General features: G+C 40.3%; 1 protein-coding gene across 3 annotated transcripts in view; it reads right to left on the bottom strand.

The window, feature by feature from the left end:
• Positions 1–2458: 2458 nt before the first annotated feature.
• atrnl1a (attractin like 1a) overlaps positions 2459–14891 on the bottom strand; it is a 359651-nt gene continuing 347218 nt past the window's right edge. For all 3 annotated transcript variants that reach the window (XM_087849988.1, XM_087849987.1, XM_087849989.1), the window contains one exon: positions 2459–4142. In XM_087849988.1, the coding sequence (XP_087706114.1) occupies positions 4021–4142 (122 nt within the window). In that variant the 3' untranslated portion in view covers positions 2459–4020. The remainder of the gene's footprint in view (positions 4143–14891) is intronic.

The following is a 14891-nucleotide window of genomic DNA, read 5'->3' on the forward strand; positions in this document are numbered from 1 at the left end:
TGATTAGACATAAATATGACATTAAAAAACATGAAAGAAATGCCCGGTGGAATAAACTGGTAGCTCTTAAGGTTATTTTAAGGTAAAAGAAGGAATTTATAAATGATTACTGACATGAAAACATTGTTTAACTGGATGTCTTTACCTCTGTATTACTGACTGTGAATGATCTTGAAATGCAGCCACTAGATCCCCCGCAGCTTTTCCTTAGAAAGGATAGATTTTGGCGTTTTCTTCTGTTTAGAGCCCCACATTTGCAGAAAAGTGTCTAATTCAGAAGATTCTGGGATCACCTCGACAAGCAGCCCCCACCGCTTTATGACAAAGGGATATAATCCATAGTCGATTTTAAAAGCATACAGCAGCCATTTATGAGTGCAGCAGGAGGAGACGTGGATTTATTTTAAAACGATAGTATTTGTACAAACGTTGAGCCATATCCAGGTTTTATTAAACAACATCTTACTGTGATGCTCTGGCAGGGAGGTGCACATGGCTGGAATGCAGTTATTGTTTAATTTGTATATTAAACAGGACATTTGGCTTGTATGGTGAGAAATGTAATGGAAGTGCTTGTTTTCGATGTCCCCTCTTTGCACACACATTATGACAAATAGGAGGCAGTGATGGTTGTAACCAGGGACATTATAAAACAGAAACAGAGAACAGAAAGTGAACAGGAAACAATTCAGTGGCCACTATATTGGGTACACCTGTGGAATCCACTTTATAAAAAGCAGTTTTAACTTAATGAAGCCTTTAACCTCTTAAGCCCCAAGGGGGTTTCTGAGCTTCCTGCTCGAAAATGTAATGCCCAAATTTATTTGATTATTTCTCTGCAATTACAAATTCTGTCCTTACAATCTTGGTATAAAAATAAAGCTAACACTTGGGAAATTTCATCAGAGGTGTAAATACTGAAGCAGATATTACTGTGTCAAAGTTACTGAGACTGGAACACAGAAAAAGTAAGTAGATTTTATCCTCGCCTAATTATTTTTTTTAATTTTTAGCATATAACCCTTTGAAAAATATGCCTCAGATCACATTTGGTTCCAGAAATCCAGTAACCGACATATAAACATCATCTGTGCAAAGACTCGTGTTTCTAAAGTGAAACAGTGAAAAATTACAGCGCTGTCAATACATGAATATCCAGACGTTGTACAAAAATGTCCAATTTTGGCACACAATTGGACACCATGCCAGTTGATTTTTTTTAGGTTTTAAAGAGCAGAAATTGGTAAATTTTATTAACAGGCCTAAACATGCTTTTTTTAAATATATTTTTGAAGAATTAACCACACATTTACATGGTAATGGCCCTTTTCTGCAGCACGCATAGAGCGTTTGATTGGCCTCTGGCCCTTTAAACTCCGAGGGGCTGTAACTTTGGTTTCTTTTGGTCAATTTGCGTGATTGACACCTCTTTTTAATCGTTTGAGCCAATAGATTCACAGTGACGATGCCACGTTCATGTCACTTCAACCAATCAGACGTTGTGATGCCAAAACCCACGTGGGCCCAAATTTACTGCATGTGGCGTCTATTCAGTCACGTCTCTGTAGGTGGATCTAAAATGGAGGTTGTTGATGGAGAACTGCTCTGATGCGTTAGGTAGGCATGGTAACTACTGTTAGTCACGCGGCTACCGGCAAAAATAACGGAGGAAATCAGGACGGTAAGCCAATTTCTGTCTTAGCGCATTTGTGCCGCTGTGTGTTTTTGTGGTCTTCTTTTGTGGCTCGTTCAGTGAATTTTGGTCTTATCGTGGTGAAACTTGGTGTGTGGAGTCAGTGATAGCTCTGGAAGCTAACCAGCCCATCTTTAGCCGGTTACAGGAAGTCTGAAGAATTTCTGGTTCGGTTTTGTTTGTTTAGCGGTCTTCTGCGCATTTACGTAACTGCTCGTTTAATCACGGCTTGTTTTCGGTGTGTTTGGTGGTTGTAGAAATGGTTTATATGACATTTTAGCTGAGATTCTGAGGTTTCTGTGGATACCACACATGTCTGGACTTATATTTCTCAACCCGCGTTATAACCGATTAAACGTGATCTCCTCCTTTTTGCCCCCGGTACCGGGGGCGTGGGGCTTAAGTGGTTTTAATAATTAGATTTGGTACATATTAATAAAGCAGGGGTGCTTTAGATACCTAGGATGTTGATAGCACATGGGAATCGTGGAAATTCAACATCATCTTTCTGCGATACATTACGTTTAAAGTAACGTTGACTTTACTCTGTTTCACAGGATGCTGTGAGAGTCGTTATGTAACTCTAGAAACAGTGTTGGGTGACACCGTCTGTAGTTCTGGCTGATCTTGTCATTCGACCTGACTGACATCCTGAGAACACCAATCAATGCGGTTTCCCAACACCAGAGGTAACAGTACACACAGTTTCAGACTGAATATCAACACAAAGAAGCATTTAATTTTTTTTAAAATTGTAAATGTACAGATTTAATGCTTATATGGACAAATACACGGTGGTGAGCTGCCCTTTGTAAATCCAAAATCTCAGCAACAAATTGGTGCAAAATGACATCAAAATGCCTGAAAGAAAACAGTAGGTCATACATGTGCATCGAGACATCGTGTTACTTTGTATGCAGTGCAGCTGATAAAGGTGACTTTACAACATTAAATGGAGGTTTGATACAAGAGATGAAGGGAAAGCATCTTAACATCACATGAAACGTTCTGTGATGCACAAAAGAAAGAGTTAGAAATGAATAAAGACACCGAGGGCACAAGCAAAGAAACGTGATTACTGCACAGACTTCCTTTATAAAATTAATTATCTACAGTTTCTGTTTAAAAACAAAACAAAACAAAAATTTGTGAGTTAATTAAAAAATGTTTAACTGCATTTTGCATTTTTTAATAAATAATATATACTGAGATGTGTTATATTAGTGTTACAGATAAACAGACTTGAAATATCATGAGGGAGGATGTACATGGTAGCTTCACAGTAATGAAAAAATTAAAAAAAAAAAAAGGCATATGAATACCATCAGTAGTTTGTGTGTGATGCCGACCTTGAGGTTACATCGCAGCCCAGAATAAACATCATGTTTGGAAGATCAGTTGCATAATAAAATTCCACAGAGGGTTCTAATGTACGGGTAAAGCATTTCACTTATAGTGCATATACAAATGTGTGTATATAAGGCCCAGAGCTACAGATAATGGACCTTTTTCATCACAGAGGACCTGAGCAGATATTAAAACCTATAACTTCAACTGTGTAGGGAAAAACAAACCACACATATTTCATAAAACACTTTTTTTTTTTACTTGCATCCAATGAGCTTCATAGCAAAAATGCAGTTCTTTGAATTCACAACTTCAAAATTAGCAAATGAAACTTTTTCCTCTTGTGAATCATTGTAACAGACTTTTGCAATTATCTAGTTAAATCTGTGTTCTTCTTTACTGGTTTTGCTCTTGAGTCTCATTGGGTTTGTAAATCAGGACGACTTTATATCAGCTATCAATATCTTCTGACTGGAGGTCAAAGTCATTTAGTTTTGTTTGGCGAAAAACAAGTTCTATTTTATTTCCTCTGTCAATATGGCAGACTGTAGAACCCGGGAGAGACAAAACCACATGGCATGAAAATGGAAAAGGTCTGCCAGCTCCTCGTGGCAAATTTCAAAGAAAGCTGTGGTGGAGAGATTCTCATTCTCACTTTGCAAGTACTTCTCTGAAAATATACAGACGAGGGACAATGACAAAAACCTTGTATCTGGTCCAAGGAAGAAAGACTACAAGTACCATTTACCACTTTTGGGTGCCTGTGAAGAGAGTAGTTTCGCCCCATCTGTATGCTTCAATCCATATCCGTCCTCTTTCCAAACCACTTTATGGTCAAGGATCATCCAACCCTATTTTTTTGCAGGCTTTGCCTTTGTGTTCACAATTCTCCATTGTGTCTAAAGTCAAAAATAGTGTGTCCAGTGAAATTCCCCTTTGGACGTATTGGATGCGGTGGTACCTTGTTGAGGGCACATAGTTCATACACAGGTCCCTTGATGGTGCACAATGTGCTTGCGGTGCTTCAGACCCAGGGCTCTTTCTTTTAAGTCCATCACTCGCTGCTGTGACGTGTCGACCAGAGCGCTGGCTATGGCGATACCTGCAATCCCAGAGACAAAATAGGGTCATCAGTGAAAGATGGGCTCAAATTGTACTGAAAGTGTGATGTGACAGAGGTGAGATAAATACAGCTTGATCAAGGTAAAACTATGACCACTTTTTGAGAGTAGATTTTTATACGTGCCTGTGTTATTTGTTATGTTTGCTCTTATACAGAAATAATTAAGGGGATGTAGACAAGTAGTACAAAACATTGATACATTTATCATAGAATATCACTTCACACCAAGAAATGGATACATGTTGCAACTGACATGGTTGATTATCTCTGTTCTGTTATCACTAAAAGTTGTAAAATGTTGTATCACTAAAATATCATTCTCAGTCAGTTGTTATTTGTTATGTGTTTACAGCGCCCTCTGTGGTTGCTCCAAGTAATGCGCTTTAGAAACTGCTTTATTTTGAAACAACTTTATTGAACAGGAAGTCGGCGCAAGAAAGGCAAAAAGAAGGGAAACATATCGGCACACAGTTTATGGTGTCCTGTTGGGAAAAATACTGTTCAAATCTTCGGTTTATGGTTGTATCGCCGGTATGTACTTAAAGTATAAATTGCAACTTTGTTTTTTGTACAATATGTTCCCCGCTAATGCAGTATTTGGCTGTAAAGCTAGTCCTTTTGTTAAGCTAGCTACCCGCGATTTTGGAGGTCGTCTGGGATAGCATCAGTAGTAGTTTAAAAAGTTTACATAATTAGACATATGTTATGTAGTAGCATTGTAGTATATAAATGTATATTATGCTGCACATATGTATGTCATGACTGTATTTTTTGTCTTGTTTTTAGTTTTACCCTTTTGAATATCAGTAAACCTGTTGACAACGCTCATCGGTCTTCAGAGTGGTGATATAAGAAAGGTGTTAACGCCCCTGCATCAGACATGCACCCATAACGGCACAATCTCTCTAGATAGTAAAGTGGCATAGTGTCTTTCCTTATCTACAAGCAGCTAGAAACAGCTAATTGTTACCAAAAATTTTAAATGCAGAATATCTTCATTTGTAAGAACACATCCTGCCAAGACAAGACTGATAGAAAAAAAAAATGTCATTATAGCCAGTAAAGGAGAGTTGGGCCTGTCATCAATGATAACTTATACCTCACATGGTTAAATCTTTTCCATATCCAGTAATTATTTTCAATGCTTAAATTGTGGAGTTCAAAGTGGAGTTCTGCAAGGATCTAAATTGGTACCTTCTATTTTTATAGTCATTAGAAAAGCAAGTCCCTGTTCGTATCTTTTGAGTTTGATCAGAGAAGTGCTATTTTATCCTCGTTTGGACTTCCATATATTCACAGTCGCGCTGACAGAAGGCCAAGCTGAAGGTAGCACAGCTGAAGATGTCGAAATGACCAGAATGGACAAGAACAGAAATGGGTATATCAGCGAGACCGCTCAAGTCAAGTGTTTTGGAAATGGTTTGGGCATGAGGGTTGGTTTGCACAGGAGGGATAATAGTTATATTGGACAAAGGATGTTGAATGGATGTAGTGAAGGAGGATGTGCAGAGGCTCGGTGTAACAGAGAAGGATGCTACAGATACGATGAGATGGAAATAGATGCTGAGGTGACGCCCAAAGTGAAAGGAGGACTGTGATTTATTTCTTTTATCTAATAATGTTAATAAAGCTTCTTTCTGGCCACAGCAGATGAATCTGCATATTATTCTGCAAATTTCTATCCCAGAAGTACTTCCTGATGCAACCCTCTCAGGGATGATTTCCAGTAATGTTAATATTAAACTATTACTGATGGTAAAAATAAACAACAGGACAGATGAAAGTAAAGAGGCTGTGCCAGATTTACTCGATGGGGCAAATTGGCATGTGAGCACAATCTAGAAATAGTAATGATAGTCGTGGTTATTTTTGCAGGTAATTTACAAAAGTTTTGCGGTTTTCAAAATAAAGTCAGAGTTCATTTCAATGTAGCTGCCAAGACCTGTGCAATTTAGGTCACAAACTAAGAGATGATATTCAGCTGCAGGTAATTTACTAACAAGAAAGGCACAGCTTGTTAATTGTAATCAGTAACATATAAATATAGGTCATACGTATGTTGCATGTAGGCTGGCAGAGAGTCGTTTTAATGAACATCGGCTTCAGTAATTGAAAATATCTGATAAATGTTGGCACAATTATGTAACTTGTGTGGCACAAATGTTAGTAAATCAATTTGTTTGCTTAAGTTAAATATTCTCCATCTTATATTTTGTGCATTGAGGAAGGAACCTGATGCACAAAACTCCCAAATGTTTGACAAAGGGTCCATCCCTGCACTCAGTTTGTATATATAGAACGATATCTAATGCTAGTTGGTGCTGGTGGTACGAGTTATGCCGGGCTCACACTGTGCGATTTTGTCAGTCGCGTTATTCAGCTCCTGCTCAAACTGTACGATTGACTCGCAGGGGTTAGAAGTTCGTAGGTCACGATGCAGGTCTCACACTATACGACCCGATGCTCTGATGCGACCCGAGTGCTCACACTGTGCCTCCATAAAATGAAGGTTATAACAGAAAATCTGTCGCTCGCCCTCCCTCTCTGTCTTTCACTCACACAGACTCACACAGACACACACACCACCATCAACTTTGCTAAATTGCTAATGAAAAACATGATCAGGCAGCTGTGATTGAGCAGCAATGTAAATCCAACTATTTTCACGGTTGTTGTGGTCGTGATAATTTTGTGAGGCCACATCGAAAAGGCTCGGATGAGCTTTCCAAAGTTCTACAAGTACCGCCATCGCTTGTGTCCAGATCACACGCTGCACTGCCGTGCTGCGCCGTCTTTTTCGCTGACATTTGTGTTTGCGCGTGCGCAGTGTGAGAAACTGCGGTGACATCCTCACGACCAAGCGATTGATGATCGGGAGCTGGTCGTGAGGTGTTAATCGCTTCTCGTTACCCCACGTATAATGCACGACGCACGATGAAGGCCAAAATCGGGCCGATTGCCAAAACGGTCGCACGACTCAAAAATCGGCTCAAAATGGGCCAAAAATCGCACAGTGTGAGCCCGGCATAAGTGAATCTGGCCCTACGGGAGAAAACATCAAGGTGAAATTCCTTAGCATGTGGCAGGTGGTGATGCATCATCTTTTCAATAGGCACCTCTTCACAACATCCAAAAAATGTTTTGTCAACATCTTTCTGACCTCAGCAGGAGGCAGCGGGGATAACGCTCAGGTCAGTGGGGTATATCTTCCCACCATCGTGTCTCTTTTCCTTCTTTTCCCTCTGTCTCCCTCTCACCATCCATCTAAAAACATCTTCTGTGAGTGAAGTTCGCCTCGGTTTCCACAGCAGGGCTTACAGACATCAGGATGGATGCACCGAGCATCCGATGCCTCGGAGCATTGTGTTAGTTTGGCAGTTGTACTGTTAATGTGGTTTTAGAGTCATGGCAGCTTTGTCAATACAGCCAGTCCTTCTCTCCCTGCCGACAACCGTGGGCCTGACAATGCATGGTCATTACGACAAGTGCTCAATCTGCCGGCATGCAGGAGCCAAGTAAACAAAACGGGCAAATAGCAAAGGGAATCTGCCGTGCTCTTGATATGATTTGGATGCAGGATGTTTTCAGCATTTCACACTCAAGTGATTCTTGGGATATTTTTTTTTCTCCAGTGGGTGGAAAGGGGAAAGCCGATTACACAGTGCGTGACTGTGTGTACATGACTCTGCAAGTTTATGCATTTAAGCGTGCGTTCACCTGTGCACGGTATTATGAGTATTTTGCAAAGTTCTGACACAGGCGAACATGGCAGCGAGCGGTAATGTGCTCTGTTCTTCCAAAAAACATTGGAGGCAGATGATCAGCTAGCAGCACATGGTGTGTCGGAACATGGTTCATTACGGCTCTTTGTGTTTTGTTGGCAATAGTTTCGTAGGTATGCTTGTTTGGCGACCATACATGCAGGATTTGGCTTTTCTTGGTCTTTTGGTAATTTGTAATTTGCTCTAAACTCCAGCAAGGATTGTTGCAGATTCTCTGCATGTCTGTGGAGTAAATACACGTCCCTGCTATTGCTGCATTGCTTGTATGCTTATTCTATGCAGTGCCACTGATAACGCTGAGCTGTGTGCTTGGATTTTCCTCTTTTTCTTAAATTGGAATTTTAAAACAATATTTATTGAATATAGTAAAGACAGATTCCAGTATTCTTTAATTAATTTAAATCTGAGAAGTCTTTAAGCTCAACAAAAGAGCTTAAACAACTCCTTTCACATCCTTTAAGGCTTCATATACTTTAGATTGTTGGGACAGCAAAAAGACATATTTATTGCATTAACCTCCTAGGACCTGGCGTCCACATATGTGGACATCACATTTTGGGTTATTTAGACCAAAATACTCAATTTTGCTCTACAAGGGCCTGATATCGAGGGGTGGGTTTTGATTAAAATCGATTCTGGCCTGGATAACGTGATATCGATTCATTAAAATAAATTTATTTTGCCTCAAACACCAGAATCTCAGGTTAAACCTCACAAGATTTCAACAACCACCAAACAGCTAAAACAGTAAATGAGAGCAGGAACACGGATTCTGCACAAAGACGTAAACACAAAGCGCCGACCCGCCGACGGATCAGAATCAGTGACACGTCGCATTTCTCACCTGACGGCACGGACACGGTCGGGGCTGAAAGCCGACAGCTCGCTGATTCTGATGTTTCGGCAGGTCCGCGCTTTGTGTTTACGCCCTTTCTGCGCTGATTCTGAAGCTGCAGGTTTTCTCTCTCTCCAGACAATATTGACCGAACCAGCAGCAAAAGAAGATCCAAACTACGCTTCACATAAACATCGTCATGAATTCACTCTGACTTTTGCTGTTTTGCTTCCACCACGATAAAAATCACACTTCATGCACAGCTCTCTCTCTCTCTGTACTTCAAGAACAGTTTCCCGTCTAAAAATCTATTTTCTGCATTATTCACTTGCTTGTTACGCACAAGTCTACCGTTGTTTACAGCGCTGTCGGCCGCTGTTTTTTCTTTTCTTTTACTGACTTCCGAAAAGAAAGCCTCATTTCTGCTGTTCAATACTGAACAAATTTAAACTTTAAACTATGCAAAATTGCAAAACGCTCATCTGTGTCTCTAATAAAACCTCTGTAACTTTGCTCTGCTTCACTTCAGCAGCATCAGGTAATGTTCATATGTTGATTAATGGTTTTCTTTTGTTTTTGATCTACTGCAGAATATTTTTATAAAATCCCAGGCCAGGAAAATCACCTTTGTGTTTTATCCTCAGTTACTTTGACACAAAGGCATCTGCTGTAATGCTTATATCTTTTATAAAATCTGGCAAGTGTCAGCTTTCTTTTTATAGATATAAAAATATGGAAATGTACTGCTGCATGAACTGAATAATATTTCTGACTGTCTGAGGCAAAATTTCCCCGATTCGAATCAAATTGAATCGGAATCGAATCGATTCTAGAAATCAGTGACGATACTCAGCCCTACTGATATCCACTTCTGAGGACATTATACTGTTACTGTTCCATCGAAATTTTAAACGAATATCCTCATATGTGGTTCTCATTTTTCTTAGAAACAAAAATCAGGTAAAAAATAAATCAATCTGGTAATTCAATACCCAATATGCCCAAATATCAAAGAGAAATTAAAAATGCATGCTGTGGAAGAGTTTGGGTCTTAAGAGGTTAAATTAAATTCCCCTCAATGAGAAGAGAAAAGAAACTTGAGGGTTTAGAAGTGTTTGATAAATAATCAAATGAACAGTAGCACAACAGATAATAAGAGGTATTTCTCACATTTCCTAAATCTGCTGTCACAGGTTTGTTACCTGGTTGTGTGCAACTTACTTGCTTACCACAAGAACTTTATAAAAAGACACACGCAGCAGGAATGTAATGTTTCTGTGGAACAAAGCCATTGTCATTTACCTACATACATGCCCTGCATCTGCACATTATCAAACACATGGCCTCACGATGAAAGATCACACAGAGTGAAAAAGCAAACAGAATTAATTTTCTAATGTGATATCTGAATATTCCTCCATCAAAAACGCTTTCACCTCTGACAAATTGCCATCATAATTGTGTTGATTTTTCCAGGTGAACACACACATCTCCATTTGCAAAATTAAATTGGTCAAAAGTAATCAAATTATGCTGCAGGTGAGTGCAAGTGCTCGTTTGCTGCCGTGGTAACCGAGCACATTAACGTGATTGTTTTGTCAGGTGAGTTGACGCATCATTAACCCCCCCACCCCACCTCACCCCCCTAACATGCACAGACCCCTCCAACTCCCGATGCACTAATAGGGTCATTAGCGGGAGACAAAATTCCCCAGGAACACATGTCGACACAGATCCGATGTGGAAAACTGGGACTGCAGCTGGAAAACATCTGTGACAGGCGGAGCCTGCTTGCTAACCTGGTCACAAAACTCACAGTGAGGCCCTCCTATATAAGAAACATCAAAGCTTGGTTTTGTGTTTCCCCTTGAATGAAAGTGGGAAGCGTGCTGAGGATGCAGAGCAGTGGTAAACAGAAAAACAGAGCTATCAGCATTCAATGAAGCCAACGTGAATTAAAGTCAGTCAAACAGCAACATACTGATATTCTAATATTAATAGATCCACGAAACATTCAGTAAACATGACACATAGCTACAGTGGCTTTGAACTACACATGTTGGGATTCAGGTATCTAGGATGCTTTACATTAATAGTACATGACAGCATTTGGTGGAGGATTTCTTCACGCCTGCTTAGAGATCTGAAGTGCACAAATTTACATTTAAATATCTCTAAGTGTATTAGAGCCAAGAGGACAAAAAGGCAGAGCAGTAAAACTAAACAACCAAAACCATGTGTCTTTAAAGTTGAAAAGCAGTCATTTTAGCGGCTGCATGAATTCAAGCAGTGGTGCTCATCGGGGAGCTGACATTGCCTCGACTTTCCTTTGCTGCGTTTTTCTTTTAAATGTATCTGATAAAATTATAAAGTCAGCAAGACCTTGAGTCTCTTACTTGATCCGTCAACACTTCTAAAGTGATGTCCATCAATTTAATAGTACGCCCGCATTTTGGAACAAAACAAAAGGCAAGTGGCAAAGGAAAAACAAGATAAGGGTTAAGACTTCATCATTCAAACCTGCACAATAAATACACGAGTTGTTTGTGTGTAAATGCCACACAATGGGCAAAAGTCAACAAGCAGACAGATGGAGGAGTGGGGGTGACAGGAGGCCGTATCCCAGTGGGTTAGATGGTTTCAAAGATGGAGAGGATCAAAGTATTGGAGATCCATTCTGGGTCAATGGAGCTGAGTTTCCAAGCTTTGCCCTCCAGTTCCTGTCATGCAGCTCTCAAGTCTGACGCTCAGAGGGTGACAGTGGGGTGTAGGGAGGAGGGTTTGAAGAGGTCATATATACACAATACAGCTACAGCAATCCTTTTAGGACACTCAGTCTGGTTTGAGAGAGGCTGGGAGACAGGAACGCAGTGTCTGCTTATAAAAATTCATGTTGGGAAATGTGCTTATTTATAATAGCCCGACAGTTAAATGAGGTCGATAGAAATTTAATCATTGGGGATAGAATAAGATCCAAGAAGTATTTTGTCTCGCTCTTTAAAAATCTTTAAGAACAATTTGCATTGAAGCCCGAAACACAGAGACCACTTTTCTCTCTTAAATCTATTTTCATAAGAACAGCATCTAAATTAAAAATAAATAAAAGTTGGCTCAATATTTATTTTTCTATTCTGTCCTTTTGGTGCTAATGTTTAGTCACAACTTTAAACGGTAAAGCTTACTTGGTTTTGGGTCTCACACCCTCCCGCCTAATAAAGGAGACATGGAAATGTGTTTAATTTAATCTCGCTTTAATCAGGCATCAATTTTATTCACCGAAGGCTGTTAGTGATAAATAGCATACCATTCTAACTGATCAATTTTCTAATCTCTTCTCTATTAGCTGTAGTTTGAGCAATCTAAAAGAGACTTGGCAGCAGATGCGGATCAAGCATATAAACGTTGATACATTTTCTGCATTGCCAACTGAAAACGGGAACATTTCTATAATAGTGTGATACACAGTTTGCTCTGCTGTGACTGTAAAGCTCTGCTCCATTCACCTAGTCGAACTGTCAGAGAGATGGCCCAGTATTTGACTCCAGGATACTTTGCTATGCAGATGAGTTTAAGGTGAATGCAAAGTGTACCCAGTCCAGTAACTACAAAACAAGTCTAAATCACTACCCTCGACATTTGCTTTCATATGGCTTTGTTCAACAAACGTATCTTTTATAGCCAAAAAGCTCCACTTTGGTCACATCTGTCCAAACGACATCGTTCCAGAGCTTTTGTGGTTTCTTCAGATGCAACTTTGTAAAACTAAACTGTGCTCTTGTGTTCTTTCTAGAGCAGGGGTAGGCAACTCCAGGCCTCGAGTGCCGGTGTCCCTGCAGGTTTTAGATGTGTCCTTGATCAAACACAGCTGATTCAAATGGCTAAATTACCTCCTCAACATGTCTTGAAGTTCTCCAGGGGGCTGGTAATGAACTGATCATTTGATTCAGGTGTGTTGACCCAGGGTGAGATCTAAAACCTGCAGGACACCGGCACTCGAGGCCTGGCGTTGCCTACCCCTGTTCTAGAGAGAAGAGGCCTTCTCCTGGCATCCCTTCCTGAAAAGCCTTACTTGTCTTTTTCTAATTGTACTGTCATAAACCTTAACATTTAATAATCTCTGACCATTGTACACTCTGCTCTGGGGGTGAATTTGATGGGGCATCCATTCCTGTAATGCAGTCCTGTGACAACATTCTTTATGAGATCACTGTATAAAACTTATTCCTACAGCAAAGAGTCTGTATAACACTTAAAGCATAGTATAAATAAAAGAATCTGTGAAAACATGGCATTTCCTGTGGATTTTAAACCAAAGCTCTAAATCTGATCTGCTCTGTGCAGCTTATGTCTATCATGATCTAACCAGGTAAAGAGAGCCATCGTTGTGACACTAAAAACTTTGGCTTTAGACTCAACAAAGCTTGTTAACCTATTCATTTTCTTTCTAACCCCTCTGGTCTCACTCTATGAACTGAGCTAGTGTTACAAACATCTTGGCCTGTCAACACAAAAACTGTTTCAGCTGCATTTTGCACTTGTTGTTCTTACGTCTGACTGTTTTCATCAGTCCAGCTGTCAATATAGTCTGTGTAACAGCTTGCATTGCTCTTTCTGTATATATAACATAGCTTGAAAACACATTTCACATATTTATGTAGAAGCCTTGATTTGACTATTTTTCACGGTATTATTTTTATTGGGGTTAGAAATGTACATATCAGGGCCCTGTACTGAGGAACACCCAGGGGATCATTTCCTGGTTTCACATACCCTAACATTGTTTAATTACTTAAAGAGACCCAAACCATTTTGGGGACTAGGCCCTAAAGATGTTGATCTACTGTAAATGTTGGCATTTAAACAAAGGATTCAAGAATTTACACACTTTTTTTTTGCTCACTTTTGAAAGCCATCTCAGGGGGTCCCTATCTAGACAGTTTTAACAGGTAGCTATACATGTAGTAGAACAACATGAAAGTCGATCCATTGTCTTGATCCTGAGGTAAGAAAACAGACAGTTGCTTTCCAATTTCATTTTTACTTCTAGAATAAAAAATAAACTGCTGCTTAGCGGTTTTAAAATGGATTTTTAACATATTTGTGTTCACAATGGAAATGTTAAAATGTTGTTTCCAAACAACAATTGCGCAAAGAGAGATGTTAGGCACATTCTGACCAGCTTTGTGGATCTACTAAGCTGTTCAATAAAGCTGCAGAATATTTCTATAAATCCTTTGTTTGCTTCCTGCACAATCATACTGCATCAAGGAGTAATATGGCAAACGAGGCTTAACTGAATTAGGAAAGTGTTTTATTAATGTGTCAACTCTTATCATTTTTTTCCATAGTGGTGTATTTTTGCCCTATTCAGGGATAATAAAGTTGGATTTTTCTTCCCTTTCGGGAGAGGGCCAAAGTGAGAATCCATCCATCCATCTTCATCCGCTTTATCCGGGGCTGGGTCGCGGGGGCAGCAGCCTAAGCAGAGAAGCCCAGACCTCCCTCTCCCCCGCCACCTCTTCCAGCTTATCCGGGGGAACACCAAGGCGTTCCCAGACCAGCCGAGAGATATAATCTCTCCAGCGTGTCCTGGGTCTGCCCCGGGGCCTCCTCCCGGTGGGACATGTCCGGAACACCAACCCCAGGAGGCGCCCAGGAGGCATCCTTGTCAGATGCCCGAACCACCTCAGCTGGCTCCTTTCGATGTGGAGCAGCAGCGGCTCTACTCTGAGCCCCTCCCGGATGGCCGAACTTCTCACCCTATCTCTAAGGGAGAGGCCAGCCACCCTTCGGAGGAAGCTCATTTCCGCCGCTGGTATCCGCGATCTCGTTCTTTCGGTCACTACCCACAGCTCGTGGCCATAGGTGAGGGTAGGGACGTAGATCAACCGGTAAATTGACCAAAGTGAGAATGATAGAGCAAAATGAGCAAAAGATGCTTTCTCAGGAGAGGGAACAAGGCAAATAGAAGGGTATCAGAGAGATGGCGAAGCACTGTTTAAATTTATATAACTTAATTTTATCTTGTTTTTAGAAATATGTACACTTGGAAGTGAATGAAAAAACCTTTTAGAGGGGTTTGGCTTATCTCCCAAATCTGTCCCCAAGTTT

Source organism: Neolamprologus brichardi, chromosome 13, assembly GCF_056152115.1.
Source record: "Neolamprologus brichardi isolate AB-2024 chromosome 13, ASM5615211v1, whole genome shotgun sequence".
Lineage (NCBI taxonomy): Eukaryota > Metazoa > Chordata > Actinopteri > Cichliformes > Cichlidae > Neolamprologus > Neolamprologus brichardi.